This window comes from Neltuma alba, unplaced genomic scaffold (genome assembly GCF_004799145.2).
Source record: "Neltuma alba isolate B1F8T4 unplaced genomic scaffold, ASM479914v2 tig00011512_pilon, whole genome shotgun sequence".
Classification (NCBI taxonomy): Eukaryota; Viridiplantae; Streptophyta; class Magnoliopsida; order Fabales; family Fabaceae; genus Neltuma; species Neltuma alba.
Window position 1 is genome coordinate 1 of NW_021636180.1, and position 16,499 is coordinate 16,499.

General features: G+C 34.0%; 3 protein-coding genes across 5 annotated transcripts; 2 read left to right on the plus strand and 1 right to left on the minus strand.

Annotated features, from left to right (window-relative positions):
- The first annotated feature begins 999 nt into the window (after positions 1-999).
- Positions 1,000-4,990, plus strand: LOC114714581 (UDP-N-acetylglucosamine transporter ROCK1). Its single transcript, XM_028899325.1, has 7 exons — positions 1,000-1,318; positions 2,524-2,572; positions 2,677-2,903; positions 3,222-3,420; positions 3,505-3,648; positions 4,107-4,181; positions 4,502-4,990. Exons 1-7 carry the CDS (start codon positions 1,191-1,193, stop codon positions 4,661-4,663), a joined length of 984 nt encoding a protein of 327 aa, XP_028755158.1. The 5' UTR covers positions 1,000-1,190; the 3' UTR covers positions 4,664-4,990.
- Positions 4,991-7,127: 2,137 nt separating this feature from the next.
- LOC114714583 (BTB/POZ domain-containing protein DOT3-like) lies at positions 7,128-10,410 on the minus strand. Of its 3 annotated transcripts, XR_003737462.1 has the most exons (7): positions 10,220-10,410; positions 9,957-10,026; positions 8,770-9,668; positions 8,371-8,644; positions 8,131-8,259; positions 7,712-7,912; positions 7,470-7,531 (listed from the first exon to the last, which is right to left on the minus strand). XR_003737462.1 is itself a non-coding variant. In XM_028899326.1 (6 exons), exons 1-6 carry the CDS (start codon positions 10,378-10,380, stop codon positions 7,151-7,153), a joined length of 1,914 nt encoding a protein of 637 aa, XP_028755159.1. In that variant the 5' UTR covers positions 10,381-10,410; the 3' UTR covers positions 7,128-7,150. The 3 variants fall into 3 exon arrangements, 2 of the variants coding, with proteins under 2 accessions (XP_028755159.1, XP_028755160.1); XM_028899326.1 differs by lacking the exon at positions 7,712-7,912 and having other exon boundaries at positions 7,128-7,531; XM_028899327.1 differs by lacking the exon at positions 7,470-7,531 and having other exon boundaries at positions 7,539-7,912.
- A 2,438-nt stretch (positions 10,411-12,848) lies between these two features.
- Positions 12,849-16,365, plus strand: LOC114714579 (ras-related protein RABH1e-like). The gene is made up of 6 exons (XM_028899323.1): positions 12,849-13,072; positions 13,932-14,002; positions 14,561-14,649; positions 14,903-15,014; positions 15,973-16,063; positions 16,197-16,365. Exons 1-6 carry the CDS (start codon positions 12,956-12,958, stop codon positions 16,338-16,340), a joined length of 624 nt encoding a protein of 207 aa, XP_028755156.1. The 5' UTR covers positions 12,849-12,955; the 3' UTR covers positions 16,341-16,365.
- The last annotated feature ends 134 nt before the right edge of the window (positions 16,366-16,499 follow it).

Genomic DNA, 16,499 nt, shown 5'->3' on the forward strand with positions numbered 1-16,499 from the left:
TCCCCTCCCCTCCCCTCCAACCAAACAAACCCTAACGTTATGTTTGGTACGGGATTTTTGGAGGGGAGGGGAGGGGAGTTGCTCCCCTCCTCCTTGTTTGGTTGGTGTAATTTTTTAGGAGGGGAGGGGAGCCACTTCTCTTCCCTCGTTTGGTTAAGATGTTTTTTAAAGAGGGGAGGGATTCTTCTCCCCTCCCCTTCCTTCTAGCCTCCCCTCCAAAAGTGGGGTTTTTTGAGGGGAGATGAGAGATAATATTTTAATTCCTTATATACCCTTTTGATTTGTTAACCTCTAATCAGTCGTAAACATTTCTACATAAGAGAGTTTTTTTGAGCATCTAACAAGAGGTTATTAAGATAATTGTCTCCAAAATTAGTGAGCATTTGTAAACTTTTTTTCTCTTCTTCTAATTCCAAGAGGTTGTTGGTATTTTCTTTCACCTTCAAGGTCTTTTCTCTGATTGAAATCTATCACTCGTGATTTTTTATCTTGATATTTTATAAGTGTGTGACTATGTCTTGTAAATCAAAATTGGTGAATTGTATTATATATATAGTTATATCTTAACAAAATAAAAAAGTGAAAAAATTCATTTAAATTTTATAAGGTTAAAATAGTCAATTTTTTATTAGAACAAAATAAGGTATTATTAAAATTGCTCCCTCCCCTCCCTTCCAATCAATCCAAACAGGAGATCATTAAATCCCTCCCCTCCCTTCCTCCTCCTCCCCTCCCCTTTGTAGCTACCCTCTCCTTTCCTCCCCTCCCCTTCCCTTGATTAAAATCCCTCCCCTCTCCTTCCCTCCATCGAGCCAAAACACAGCGTAAGAGGACTGAGGAGGAGCCAAGAAACAAATTAATTGCTGGTCCACACCAGCCGATTCTATTGCTGCCGTGAGGTAAAATATTTTCCCACTAACAGCTTCATGCGTCAATCTGTTTTCATTTTTAATTTATTTATTGTTATAATCTGTTTTAGTATGACGAACTAATGATCTGTTTGTCAAACCCGGCCCGCGGGTTCACGAACGACGCCGTTTTTTGGGCATCGCGGGATTTCCCTCCTGGTAAGAAAAGCGTTTCATAAGGGGAATGATTTTGGCTTCGCATCAGATCCAAACCGGAGGGTGAAGAAAAAGAAATTCGGAGTTGAGAGAACCAGTCAACCTTAGTATTTGTAGTCGCCAGCAATGGCGGCACCTAAGTCCAGAGGTACCACGCAAGGCTCACACGGGATGAATGCAAGGGTTTGGCTGTATTCGATCCTCCTCACCTTGCAATATGGTGCTCAGCCTTTGATTTCTAAATGGTTCATCAGGTGTTTTTTCAAATTTACTTTTAAGAATCCAATTTGCCTTGATTACTTTTCTGTTATTTACTGTTTGGGTCTGGATTCTCACATCCAACGAGATTATGGGGCTATTTTGCATTCCTGTTGATTAAACATGAACGCCAATTAATGCATTGTCAGTTTATCCTGAACATGATAAATCGCTCGTAATATTTTCGGCTTGACATGTTAAGATTTTGGTATTTTAGATGTTTATCCAATAGTGACAGAGGGCAGGTTTTATATCTATAAAGATGTTCCTGTGAACAAGGGCAATTTAAATTAACTTCCTTTTTAGGTCAATTGACTCCCTTACGTTAACAGATCGTCATTTAGTTAGTGGTTGTTGGCAAGATTAAATTAGGGCATTGGAAAAACAAGATGGACCTGATTAATCGCGCTAGTAATCGATCAAAAAGTATAAAAGGATGACTAAGCAACTGTATACGTGTGTGTGTATTTGTCAATTTCCAATGGCGAAATTTTGAGATAAATTGCAGAAAAAGAGAGGGCTTTTATTTTCAAGAATCCATGCAATTAGGGTTCTAGAAGTTGAGACATTGTTTTATTTCCTTTTGAGCTATTTGTTGACTTGAAGAATGGCCAGTATGGTCCAGAGTGGCCCCCCCCCAAAAAAAAAAAAAAAAAGAGAGATGGGATTTAGAAAGCGATGTTAGCTGCATTCATTTCCTTATATTGAGCGTGTGACATCCTAAAATATTAATGTAGATGGGAATATGATTGCTAGGCTGAGAAACTGTCTGAAATGAGGGCCTGGGTTTGAATGAAAAGCCGATATCCCACTTATATGTCCTTGTCCACTAGTCTGTTTCCTTCATAATGGAAGGAATTTCCTCTTTTTATCCTGAAAGTTGTGCTACTTCATGTTAGTGTAATGAAACATTTTCAGTTCATGCCATTTGCCTTGCCTTTATATCTTATAGGCATATGCATGTTAAGTACTTTTGGTTTTAATGATAAAGATTAGATTGTTTTTCTACCAAATCATTCTGATTGGGATTTATTTGTTAGTGTATCCTTACTTATAAGTTATTATTCACGTGGGGGGGATTTAATGTGTTAAATTTGGAATTGATTTTCTAATCATATCCTTGTGCATGAAGCAGTGACATTTTATAGTCAATGGTTGTATGAACCTGTATTTTTAACCTCATTTCCCTTTCCTCTCACAGAAAAGAAGTTATTGTAACTTCATCTGTTTTGGCATGTGAGATTGTAAAGGTAACTATTAATCAAATTTGTCTCGATTAGTCATATGTACTGTTCATTGCTTCTCTAACTATTTATTGGGGAAAACTCAAGTATTCTTTTTATATGTTTTTTAGGTTATATGCGCAGTAATTTTCATGGGAAGAGAGGGCACTTTAAAGAAAGCATGCAAAGAATGGACTGTGATTGGTGCATTGACTGCATCAGGACTTCCTGCAGCTATCTATGCTCTTCAAAATAGCTTGTTGCAAATTTCGTACAGGAATCTTGATTCACTCACTTTCACAATGCTGAATCAGACAAAGATACTTTTCACTGCATTCTTCACTTACTTAATATTGAGGTATACCACGAGATTAACATCCTTAATGTTTATGCTTTGCTAGATCTAACTCATGTTCAAATGTGCTCTAGAAGAAACTTTAACTATCTTCCATGTTAGGCTGGTATATGGTTTGATTGAATAGTGCTTGTATATCAGAAGTGATATATTGTTTGTTGCTCACTTTACCATTAAGTTGCGATATGCATTAAATTGTGGTTTAATACTTTCATACTTGCTAGTAAATTTCCCTGAAGGAATGAAAATCTAGATGAAAAGTGCTTTGTATTAAATAAGATCTTGAGGGTGTTCAAGGCATCTAATAATAACTTAATACAGGCAGAAACAATCAATTCAACAAATTGGGGCTTTGTTCTTGTTGATAGTTGCTGCTGTTCTTTTAAGCATTGGTGAAAGCTCTAGCAAAGGTTCTACTGGTGGTAATGCCGATCAGATTTTATTTTACGGGATTGTTCCAGTATTAGTTGCTTCAGTGCTCTCTGGGTTGGCTTCTGCATTGTGTCAATGGGCCTCTCAGGTTACCAGAATTTAAAGTTTCAGATTTTTTTTTTATTCATATGTTTTTTGTTTATACTTGTAGTATTCATTCATTTTATGACAGGTTAAAAGACACTCATCATACTTGATGACAATAGAGATGTCTATCGTTGGGAGTCTATGTTTGTGTCTTAGTACTTTGAAATCTCCAGATGGGAAAGCTATGAGAGAAAAGGGGTTCTTTTATGGTTGGACTCCTTTAACTTTGGTAATTTTCTTACTATTATTTGGCCCTTTTTGGTCCTATTTCGTAGCATTACATATTTGAGCCATGTTTCTGGATAGGTCTAAGAGACTCGAAAAGATCAAATCTTGGTCCTCTGGTTAAGCATTTGCATTTAGCTGTACCTAGCTGAAGGATTTTTTTTTTTTTTTAAATTTTTGTTAAGGTTTTCGTTGATGTTATCCAATCATGTTGACTTTCATCTTTTCTGCAAAATGATAAGCCATAGATTTATGCTCAAATTAATTGTTCTAAAAAGTTAATAATTGAATTGTATTTTTGAAGGCTGTTATATTGTAATTTATACAAAGTTCATCATTTGGAAATTTTTAGTGCCTTGCCCTATGCATTCTATTTACCTGCTTTGAGTTTGCCTCTTTAATTAATGTTAGTCTTGTATCTCAACTTCGGACGAGTGATATATTGATATTTATTCATTTCAGATTCCAGTGATTTCCAATGCCCTTGGCGGAATTCTTGTAGGTTTAATTACAACCCATGCCGGTGGTGTTAGAAAGGTGAAAAAACTAGTTACTTTGGAGAAAGCATAAGGTTTTTTATTTTTAGTATATATGATTACTAGCTTAGAAGATGCTGAACTGTATTGATGAAGCAATTATAGAAAGTTTAAATCATCAAACTGCACATATCTGGTCATATGTAATGCTGGTTTAAACTAGGGATATAGTTACTAGATAACTTATAAAAACAATTAAATGAATGAGGAACCTAGTAATTTATAGATCGAATTATACTTGGTCGGGAGAAAAGGATTCATTTTTGTCTTGGCTATTGTATGAAGGTACTTACGGTGGTTGTGGTTCTGATGTGGTTGCAGGGATTTGTCATTGTTTCTGCACTTCTAGTTACAGCATTGTTGCAGTTCATTTTTGAAGGAAAACCACCTTCCATATGTTGCCTTGTGGCTCTTCCACTTGTGGTCAGTAGCATTTCAATATATCAAAAATATCCCTACCAGCTTAAGAAGAAGGTGTCGTAAAGCCTAACCGCAACAGGATTTGGAATGCATGACATCGATTGTTTCTTTGTATCCAAAATATATGCGTCTTGTATATGATAGAAAGTAGAAATTCTTCTCAAATCCGACCTGGACTACTAATCAATATAATTAGGATTGTATTCATATTCTGGCCTCTTCATTTTGTAACACGCGGCATGATAATGAAATTCATTAAGAAAAAGCATTTTATATTTATTATGTTTCACTTGCTATCTTATTATTCATTATTTTTTATTTGATATGATTCATGTGTTTGTAATCTAAAAGTATTCTTGGCCCGTGGCAGTTAAATATATATTAATATAATTGTATCGATATTCATCCCTCATTGTTTTAATAATATGCCATTATACTCTTAGTTAATAAATAATAAGTTTGGTAACATTAATTACGATTTTTTTAATTTTACTTTTGTTTTTTTTCCCGACAAATATGTATCTCTGTTTTCACTGACTTTAATCATGAAGGGAGAAAAATTATGAATGGAATCGGTAAAATAATTTGAGAGAACTATAATATTCATCACTCATCTTCATACCAATTGGGTATTTTTTTAGTCAGTGTATTAATAAAAAAACAAAGGAAGTATAAAATCAAACAAGATATTACTTCTGATCTTTAATATAAGAATTTGGTTTACTTTTATTTTGGTTCTAACTTCTAAATATAAGAATCTAATTCAATTTATCTATCATATTTATCTATTTTTTTAAAATAGTCTTTATAATAATAGTAGTTTTTAACCAATATATTTGATTAGCAATGATATTTTAGAAAAGATAACACTTATTTATTATAAATAACTGATTTAATTACTTTCTTTAATCTATTCAAATTAGTTAACTAGTTTTTATATTAAGGACCGGAGGTAGTATATCTTTTGTAATTGCATAAAATTTAAAATATAACTTTTGTTGATTATAAATTATGAATATCATAACTTGTTATAAATTAATAACTACAACAAATTATACCATCTAAAAAGCTGCCAATTACCTAACGGCACAAAGCTTCCCCTCTTATGGAAGATTGTGAGCTTATCTTGTTCACTTTAAAAATATTTCAGGTTATCTACATGCAAAAAAAGACAGAATCAAACCCAAAGAGGGAAAGAAAAAAGAGGAATAATTTACAAAACTTTTGCTCGGGAAAACCCTCTAAAAGGAGCAGTTTTTGTTTGAAAAAATAAATGGTCATTATTCAGATTGAAAAAGTGAGGACAAGTGATCCTAAGTATAACCCCGTCTATTGGATCTCTCTCATGACACCATGTCAGCATCCCGGCAATCATTTGAGTTATCATTCTTCATCCACCCAATCAGCCATCTCATCATGGTCTGCCTCATCAACATCCGACTTAACGTCCACTTAATTATCCATGTCAATATATCGCACACCCACTCATCATCCACGTCACTTCGCACATCATCAAACATGTTGCTACCCACGCCATCGCCCACATCACTAAGCCGTGTCATCGTTCTCATCATTATCTATGTCATCAACATAGCCTGAGTTATTATCCACATCACCTAACGCATCATCGCATCATCATAGACGATTAGACGTCATCAAAGTTTCCTAGCCATTATTGGCATCGTCACACCATGTGATCAACCATGTTACTACCTCCGGTCCTTAATATGATATCTTGTTTGATTTTTATTTTGATCTTAAATATAATATCCAAATCCACTTTGTCTCTCATATTTATGCATTTTTTCTAAGATAGTCCTTCTAATAATGATAATTCTAGCCAATACATTTGATTAACAAAGATATTTTAAGAAAGACAACACCTATTTATTTGAAATAACTAACTTAACTTATTTCTTTAATTCCCTCAAATTACTCAACTAGCTTTTATAATTAGGACTGGAGGTAATATTAGGTATGTCCTAATCATCATCTCATCATTTGCCATGTAATCAACATCATCCGGTTCATTATCCTCGTGGTGGTCATGAGGTATGACACTGCTAGGAAGCTTAAAAGACATGTTTTTGTGAATGTTTAAAATAGGATTCACTTTTTGTAGTGCTTATAAACATCTTTGTCCTAGTTCATAGTGGTGAACATGTTATGATAATGGTCGGAGTCCATAGATTAATGAATATAATTTTGACAAGTTGTATTTGAGCCAAAGTGCTTACAAAGGGTGAGAAAACTGTTAGAAATTAAAATATGCTCAATAAAAAAAAACAAATATTCTGTTAAGGCTTGCTCCAAGAATTGTCTGTCGGCAATTTTGCTATTTTGGCTCCCAGTCCCAGTTGGTGGAAGCTCTATTATTATCATTTTGTTAAAAATTAGTGTTCAAGTCTTTAAGATGATAATATATTTATCATTACTATATCATGACTATACTTTGGAATCTCAGAGGATAACTGATATAAACTGTAGACCATTTGCTTCACATAGAAATGGCTATACAAACTTCTGCTACAGGATTTTGAGCCGAAAAACTTAGGACATGGAGAGCCTTCTGCTAGGGTTGGCTCTTAGTCTATCGGGATATGGTGACTTTGGTTTATCCTGTCTTTCTCCAGTTTCGTCTGCATCAAGTTTTGCATGAAACGACTGCTTAATCTTTCTCCAATTAAGAACCCAGCCCGATGCACTTTTTGGCTTGCTGTTGCCCAATTTTTCATACTCTCTTTGTAACTCAGAGTAATCATTGTGCAGTTCTGCCATCTTGGACTTTACATTCTCAAGTTCTGATTTGAGTGCTTGAATCTCTGCATTTGTAAATGATTGGTTTACATCCTGTTCATAGTTGTTTCCACTTGGTTCTGGCTCCTTTTCTAGCATTGCTTCTCTCATCTTTACCTGCTCTGAAAATAGAACCTGCAAATCTCATATTTTGGTCAAGGATGAATTAACAAGGGCAAGCAATCATAATTGTTAATTTTCTGTTTTCGCTCAAGTAATCATAGTTGAGTGAAATCTTTTGATTAACAATCTATACAAAGATTTGGTTGTTGATAGAGCATAATGATGCCATATAATCCATGTAATTGACCTCACCTAGTAGAATAAAGCATGGTTGATCTATACTCTTTTACATATGAACCATTTCACCTCTCTACAGGATATAAATTTTTACAATAGACTTGGAAATATCCTGTTCCATCTACTGACTATCCTCTAGTAAATTAGTTTATGATGACTATCTCACATGACAAATTCCCTATTATTTAAATGTCCTTCCAAATTCGTTTCTCTCTGCTGCAATGGCAAGAGGATTAAATTAAAAACACACTAGACGCAGGCATAAGCTCTTCTGCATAGAAGGAAATTTTTGCAAAAGTTATTGTCAACAATAATCCTTAATGTAGGCTTCATTTATGTTTAGATCACCTGTTTTAGAGCTTAAAATAAAAGCTCTCAAAGATACATCATATATGAATGGAGCAACTAGATTTTTGGGTTCTGACAAACTTCACCTGTACAATAGTTCTCAGAGGCAATCTCTCATTTTGTGCAGCATGCATGCATGCATCAAGTGAAAGTTTTCCACAGTTCATTATTTTGCATAGCCTTCTCCGGTCATGCTCAGGCAATGTAGGATGAGTCTGCAGAAATCTCAGTGTCATAATGTCAAAACATTGTCTTAAAATTCCTTCTACATGGATATTGAACAGAAAATTTAAACAGGAGAAGAAGAAGAAATAAACAGCTAAAACCTTGAGATAAGTGTCAATGGCTCTGTATAAACCATCATCACAGGTTCGAGCATTTTCTGGTAACAGTTCAGCCAAAACTTGAAACTTGGTAATTGAGAGATTTGGATCTCTTGCCACTTCAGCTAGGTAATTGTCTAAGAGCCTACTAATGTTGAATTTCCCAGCCTTGTGTTGATGTTGAACCTGTTGTTCATGCATCAAGTAGTATTCCACAATCCTTTGCACCATATCAGTGTCCAGCATCGTGCATTCTTCTGACGAGTTGACCATGTTACTAAAAGGAAAAGAAAAGGCATGAAGGTTATTGTGATTGACCATTTTGAGAATTTCTTGTTTTTTTCTCTTAAAAATTTTCAATTACAGAGTCCATCATCTGAAAAAGGGAAAAACTATACACACTTTACTAGTTTCCATTGATCTCCACTTTGATATCTTGGAATCAAAAGATCATTCACCTCAGCATCTTCCAACGTCATCCCCACTCTCTTTTCAATGTCTGAAATGAGAGCAGGCGATGCAGAATACATCATAGCCATTTTTAACATCTGCAACAAGAATTTACATGACACAGCTTCTTGTTGAGGAGGAAGTATGCTTAACAGGCTTTCAATAATTGTCTTCTGCTCCTTGCTGTTTCCAGACTTTTCTTTCTCCTTCCCACTGTAAATACTGAACTGTAATTCATTTTTTCCATACCCATATCCTCTTAGCCCTTCTAACTCCACATCAATTCCTGGTAACCATAGTTTTGCATAGTGCATAATGCATTCACCTATTATCTCTGGTTTGGTTCCTTTTGCCCTTATAGCTGCAATAATCCGCATGAAATGATCGATGCGAAGATTTGCCACATCGTTGAACCACCAGCCTTCTTGATTAGCTGCTGGATCTGTTCCTGTGGAGTTATCTTTAGAAGCCTTCCAAGCAATGGAATCGCAGCATCTTCTAACAATTTGGAGATTCTCTGCCCATGGAGATAGAGTTTCACAAGATTTCAGTACAGTGATTGTGTCTTTCCATGAAGAAAGCACAACAAATGTGAGGAAGGCTTCAGTCTTGGAAATCAGATTCCCATCTTCTAGTTCTTCAGTCATCTCTAAGAATTCTGATGCACATCTCAGTGCTGCTATATTCTTTGGGTTGAAATCTATTGGGAGGCCATAGCAGAATCTTACAATTATCTCAAATGTTTCAGATCCTCCTGGGAAGTTTTCAAGCCTTAGTTCATATCCTGCATTTGAGACCGAAGGCTGTACTTCCAATCGTCCTATGTAGGCGCATTTTGCTATCAAGGGATACTGTTTCAGTAAAAGAAGCAAACACAACAAATGATTATGGTGCCTTTTCTCAAGAATTAGTATCTTCTTTTTCAATGTTTTCTGCTTTCTCTTGCTCTTGAGGAAGTATTAAAAGATGGAAAGGTTACTTAGTTAGTTCAACTACTAAGAAAAAATCAAATCTCCTGTGATCAACTTTGCTCTGATCATTTGGAAGAGGAATGTGTAGGAGGGTAGTTTCAGGGAAAATTCCAGTTTGTAATATAATAAAATTGAAAAGAAGGTTACGCTATGCATGTCTCCGAATACCTTGTGAACATTATAGGTAGTTTCCTGAACTTCAATTGACAAGTCCGAAGGGATTTGAGGTGTGATAAACCTGCGTGATTCCAAATCAGAGCAAAACCCAAAAAACAAAACAAAAGGACATGGATGCAAAAGTCACATCAATATAAGCAGCTTATGGAAATTGTGAATAATGTCTTTGTACCTGCCAAAATATGAAATGAAACAAAATCTTTTGTGACTTTAATATATATATATATATATATATATATGTATACACACACTACCATGAATGTTCGTTCTTGAAGCTGTCAGCTATTGTGATGACTTTGTTGGGAAGTACGATGCTCTTGTCTGGAAGTTGATCAGGGCCATTAGAATAATAATTCTCTTCCTCTGTGTCTTTTGGATTTGGTTGAGTCGCCTGAAGCTGAAGAGACTTTCTCATGGTGGTTTTCTTTTTCTCTAGTTGCAGTCATGCCATGATCACGCCTCATTAAAATTTTGAAGAATAAATGGTGCGACATACCCGACCTCTGCTCTAAATTAATGCTGAGAAGCGAGTCTGTGGTTTGTGTAGGATTGTAGTTAATATGGTTGGTGGATTGTTCCTTTCCTCGGGAGTCCATCAACTTTCACAAAATTCCCCAGGCACATAAAAAACTGAAAACTACATATGGATGAGGAGGATTGGAGTTAATATAGTTAGTTAGTTACGTTGTTTTTCACTTTCACTATTATTTATTACTCATACAGTCCTTAATATATTGGAGCTAATTAGAGTCCTAAATGTGAGATATTCATTCACTTTGTTTATCATATTTTTTTTTTCAAACTAATTAACCTAACTTATAAGATGATGTATAATCTAATATCTCACATGAGTATTTTAGGACAATTAGGTTATATTTGTTATAATTAATAATGTACTCCTCTGCTCCTTAATATAGGATCTAATTCTTGATTTAGTTTTGGTCCTAAATATAAGACCCATTTTTCATATTTATCAATTTTTCCTAAATTACCCTTATGGATACTCCCTCAACCATAATCAGGTAAAAGAAGAAGAGGGGTATTAAGAAAGATGACTATGGTGTTTTAAGAAAAATATGTCACTTTTTTTATAATTAACTAACTTACCTAACTTCCTTAATCTAATCAAATTAGTTAAAAGAGTATTATATTAAGGACCAGAGGAGTATCTAACTTTCTTAATGTGTTAAAATTGGTTAAGTAACTCTCATATTAAGTATTGGTCAGAGTATTGGAGTATTACAATCAAATCATTGCATCATGCAATTGAACGGTTTGGATACTCATCAAGGTTAATAAACACTTCAAACTCATCAAATCTAATGCAGATTTAAAATTTTAATTAATTATTTTTAAATAAAAATAATTTTTTTAAAAAATAATGATTAATAGATTATCTTTATTTAAAATTTTATACCCATTAAAATAATTATTTTAAAAATAAAAAATTAAATTAAATCTGGACCGTTCATGTCTTATCTCGATAATCCAAATCTGATAAGCTGAGATACTCATCACTTTGATGAAGACCCAAACTCATTTCACATGCAATTATGCTAAGTTTAGTTTATGCATTAAGTAATGTACTTATGATCAAGAAAAAGTAATCTCCTTTGATTATTTGAAATCATGTGTCTTGTTGCTAATTGTTACATGACATTTTGTTCGTGGAAGTGGAACCATCTATCCTTCATTTGTTTGAATTATTAGGGAGAGATCCTGAAACTTGCATATAACTCAGGCATCATTGTAATAAAATTATAAAGTTTGTAAGAAGATATATTATTTATAAGCAATTGTGACTGTGTGGTTCACTTTAAACTTTTTGCAATGCACAAAAAATATGTCTAGGTTGTTGTTTTCTTTTTTCAAAAAGAAAAGAAATTGATTTGGGAATAACCAAATGCGAAAAAAAATTGTAGGGATTTTCTAGGGGAAAGTAGGAATTTTCCCCTTCTCACTTTAGCCATCAATATTCGAGATAACCAAAATGCGAAAAAAAAATTGTATAATTGATAATAATTATATAAATCTTCAGATGTATTCTAACCTTTTATTTTAAAATCACACTCAACACTCTTAACATTTTCAGTATATATAGTTTTGCATATTTTATTTTTATTAAAAAACAGTATGGGTTGCTAAACATTTTATTGTAAATAATGAATAACATGAATTAATATTGGGGAAAAAACATGAATTAATCAAATAAATATAAGAGAAATTTAATTAATTACTTCAAGTTTCAAATTTGAGTACCATATTAATATTGATTTAAATATTATTTATTTCTTTATTATTACTAGTTAACATTTAGATCTTACGTCTAAGTTAATAAATAGTTAAATTACATTTTTGAAATTACAAGGTGATACCGTGCATTTGGAGATTATTAATTAATTAATATCTTTCTTATATATGAATTGTTAGGGGTAAATTTTTTAATTATATTCAAAATGATATGTTTTTCAATGGAAAAACAATTATTAGAAAAAGTAAAACTATATAGAGCCCTTTACATGATAAAATTTAATAAAAACAAAGGGGTTAAAAAAAATTAAAAAGAAAACAACAACAACAAAAAATGAATGGCCGTGTGTATCAGTTGGTTTTTTTTTTCCAAAATGATAAAAAAAACAATTATTTTAACTGGATTATAAGGAAAAAGGGCTATTATTTTTTTATTTTTTTACGCCAAAAAATTAGGCTAAATTGATCGTAAAGAAAGTTTTCTGTTTTTTTTAATAAATTTTTTTCCCCTTGAAGTTCAAAGGTTTGGCCGTATAACGTCCGCGTCCTGGTTGGCGCCTTGGCGGTTTCTCCTGGTGCATATAAAATGTGTTGCACTCGGAATTGGCTATTGTCATATTTTTCGTGCTTCTCCCTTGATTCTCGCTCTGTGATTGTGAGATTTTTGGGAGATTCAGATCTGAGCCTTGCTTGCTTCACACAACCAACTACTGACGTTTCTTTCGATCCATCTCCACAAAATGGCGACAGTGTCCCCTCTTGCCAAATACAAGGTCGTCTTCTTGGGTGATCAATCGGTTGGCAAAACCAGTATCATCACACGCTTTATGTACGACAAATTCGACACAACATATCAGGTTATTCCTGATCCCCCTGTTTCCTTTGATTTGTTTCACAATTAGGCTTCGTTTTTGTTCATTAAGAGTTCTTTCGAATCGCAATTGAAGGATTTTGATCATGTTGTCGATCACTTATCTCTTATCAAATATCACATTTCCGATTTACGATATCTTTACGTGTTTTTTCGTTGATCAGTCTGCAATTCGACATATTTTACGCTCTTAGTTCTTTTAGCAGCAGGCAACACTATTCTCGTTTGTTATGGAGACTTTTTCATATGTATATGCTTTGTAGCTTAAGTTAGGTGGTGCTGAGGGATGAAGATCTTCTGATATGAGACAGTTGATGTATGTATACCGGGAAAAATATTGCTGTGGTTATGAAAGTGGTTGCCAAGAGTAGGAGCGAGAATAGATCTTCTGTGACATATTCCAGTCTACTGGATGCTTTTTCTCAGTTTTTGTGTGTCATGCGGGACATTATCATCTGAACGGTATTTAAATTCTAGTTCCGATATAATGTAGGATTAAATTAGAATCAAAACATTGCTTACAGGTTCGTTGTCCAATAATTATGAATATGAATCCCCACTTTAAGGGGTTTGAATTGGTAAAATGCTAGAGAGTGAGAAAAAGAGGTTGTACTTACGGAATTATATCCAAAGTTTTGATTCATGTCGATAATTGAAAATTGAATTGAGATATAGGCGAATCCTATGTATTGAATTCCTCTGACCTTGTAATGTTCCTTGTTTATGCTGGTTATCCTGTATGATTATTGTTTAGCAGATAAATGAACATGGAAACTTGTTTTTATAACTCTTTTCTTGATTCCTGCTGCTAGGTTAACACATGTTTTGCTAATTTTGAGTTGCAGGCTACTATTGGAATTGACTTCTTGTCAAAAACGATGTACCTTGAAGACAGAACAGTTCGGTTGCAGCTTTGGTAGGGCTATGTTCCTCATAACAATTTTACTCTAATTATGATTATTTTAACTTTTAGAAAAGCTTTGTTGGGATACTCATTAGTGAAAAGAAAAATTTGGTTGCAATTTTTTAGACGTTATACTTATTACTTTGGTTCCGCGATATACTTGTTGGATTTCTAAGCTGTGAACTATTGTGCTCTGTTATATTGGATGAAAACATCTGGTGAACCTTGTCGTTTCTTATTTCCTCTTATTCATAGGAGATCTGAAAACTACTTTAGGTTCGCTCTTAAGAGATGAAAAGTCCTACTGCTGCAAGTTTTGACCTCATAGTTCTTATTTTTCATTACTAAATTTGATGGAATTACTATCTTTCCACTTTATATTCCTTTACATAAACATCTCACCCTTTTTATGGACATTTTTAAAAGAATAATAGATAGATTTTCAGTTCACTGAGCTGAACTTGAGTATTTTGTGGCTTCGTCAATATCTTGTGGTGTACTTGGTGTAGGCTTTTCTACGTGTTGAATGTCGCATCATTTGGCTGAGCGCCGTGCATTTTAACTTAACAGGGATACTGCAGGACAAGAACGATTTCGCAGTCTCATTCCAAGCTACATTAGAGATTCTTCCGTGGCAGTTGTTGTATATGATGTAGCTAGTAAGTTGTTTTGTTTTCTTTTGTCACGAAGATTCTTTTTAGTTTTTACATGATTCTTTAAATCACTTGTTAATGACACTCAGCAAAGGCTTTGTAGCATAAGTAGTGATCGAAAAATTTCTCCTCTTAAAGTTTCTCTCTGATATTTGCTACATCTTGATGTTCGTTAATGTTCCTTTTTTTATATTATTCACAAGCTGTTGTACACCCATCTATGGCTATCCGAGTTTATCATCTAGCTTTTGTCATGCAGACAGGCAATCGTTTCTCAATACTAATAAGTGGATTGAGGAGGTACGTACAGAAAGGGGCAGTGATGTTATTATCGTCTTGGTTGGGAATAAAACCGATCTCGTTGATAAAAGGTGAGTGATGAGTTATGAAATGGGGCCCAAATGATTTTTACTGGTTACATTTTGTTGATTCTGTTGTGTGGAGAAGGTGGGAAAGAGGGAGGAAGATAAGGAAAACAGGGAGATAGAGAGAGGGGGGGGGGAGTAACAGGGAGGAAAGAAACTCAATTCATTAATCTCATAAGCTGGTTACAATTAGTCCAAAGCCACTTATTTATAGCCTTTAGCTACTAACAGTAATCTCTCCAACTTACCCCCAACTATTCTTCTTTATTTATTAATATGTTTACATATCAGATTCTTTGGAAACCGAAAATATTTGTTGAAGTATTCTATACTGTGTCCAGTAGCAGAAGAGACTTTGCTCTTATGTGGTAATCTTCACTGGTTTGCCAAATTTTAGGCATAAAAATAATTTCAAACATGTTACGTTTGTGACAATTGGATATATAGAAAAACCCATTGTTTACCGCCTAACAACCTAATTGGAATCCTGTTGACCCCTTTCTTTTGGATTACCTGTTGGGCATTTTTTTAATTAGGGCTTCAAAATTTGATATTATTATCGAATGAGAAACCAAGTTTATAGGATAAATGGACTGATACTAGATTTAGTTTCTGTTTAGCCCGTTTCATGTATGAATATGTTATATCAAATATTTCTCTGGTCTTATTTATAAAATAGAGAGAAAATGTTTTCTGGTTTTATTTATAGGGTATTAAGAGAAATTTTTTATATAGATATACAAATTTATCCTTCATTTATTATTGTGTTAACTTTGTTTACATAAAAGATAATGTATATTATTAAGTAGGGATAAAAATTAAAAAATATTGAATTTTAAATGGGAGTTAACGAAATTTAAGGTTTTTTTTTTAATATAAAATATGTTGCAAGTGACTTGTAGACAAAATTAAAGGAGCAGATGATTGGTTTCTCACTTCTAACGTGATTTTGATACCTATGCAGGCAAGTCTCAATAGAGGAAGGGGACGCCAAGTCTCGTGAATGTGAAGTCATGTTTATAGAAACTAGTGCTAAAGCGGGCTTCAATATTAAGGTGAATTCTCCAAGCCCTTTCCTTAATTTGTTAAAAAAGAAAAGAAAGATCGTAACGTGCTTCTTCTGGAACCTTCAAATTCACATCACAATTTTTGTTTAGTGTCTAATCTAACGCAAATGAAAATTTGCAGCCTTTGTTTCGAAAAATTGCGGCTGCCTTGCCAGGGATGGAAACTCTTCTTTCTCCAAAACAGGAAGACATGGTTGATGTAAATCTAAAGCCCACTGTCCATTCGTCCAATACAGAGCAGCAAGGAGGAGGTTGTGCATGCTAGATAACGGTTAATTTACGAGCAGCTAAATGTGTCTTTATGGACACCTCTGGAATTGGCTCCTTTGGTAAGCGATATCCTACAAACCTTGCTTCATACGAATGCTTCTTCAGATTACACGTGGGGGGAAACCGCTGCTGTAATGTTTGATGTAAGATACAA

What these genes read in the sequence shown, in the direction of transcription:
- LOC114714583 (XM_028899326.1), bottom strand. Translation starts at nt 10,380, where the DNA reads ATGAGAAAGTCTCTTCAGCTTCAGGCGACTCAACCAAATCCAAAAGAC. An exon ending in CCATTGACACTTATCTCAAG is followed by an intron (nt 8,260 to 8,370) that starts GTTTTAGCTGTT and finishes AGATTTCTGCAG; the next exon opens with ACTCATCCTACATTGCCTGA. An exon ending in CTCTGAGAACTATTGTACAG is followed by an intron (nt 7,532 to 8,130) that starts GTGAAGTTTGTC and finishes TGAGATTTGCAG; the next exon opens with GTTCTATTTTCAGAGCAGGT.
- LOC114714579 (XM_028899323.1), top strand. Translation starts at nt 12,956, where the DNA reads ATGGCGACAGTGTCCCCTCTTGCCAAATACAAGGTCGTCTTCTTGGGT. An exon ending in AATTCGACACAACATATCAG is followed by an intron (nt 13,073 to 13,931) that starts GTTATTCCTGAT and finishes TTTGAGTTGCAG; the next exon opens with GCTACTATTGGAATTGACTT. An exon ending in AAGCGGGCTTCAATATTAAG is followed by an intron (nt 16,064 to 16,196) that starts GTGAATTCTCCA and finishes GAAAATTTGCAG; the next exon opens with CCTTTGTTTCGAAAAATTGC.
- LOC114714581 (XM_028899325.1), top strand. Translation starts at nt 1,191, where the DNA reads ATGGCGGCACCTAAGTCCAGAGGTACCACGCAAGGCTCACACGGGATG. An exon ending in TGGCATGTGAGATTGTAAAG is followed by an intron (nt 2,573 to 2,676) that starts GTAACTATTAAT and finishes TATGTTTTTTAG; the next exon opens with GTTATATGCGCAGTAATTTT. An exon ending in TGTGTCAATGGGCCTCTCAG is followed by an intron (nt 3,421 to 3,504) that starts GTTACCAGAATT and finishes ATTTTATGACAG; the next exon opens with GTTAAAAGACACTCATCATA.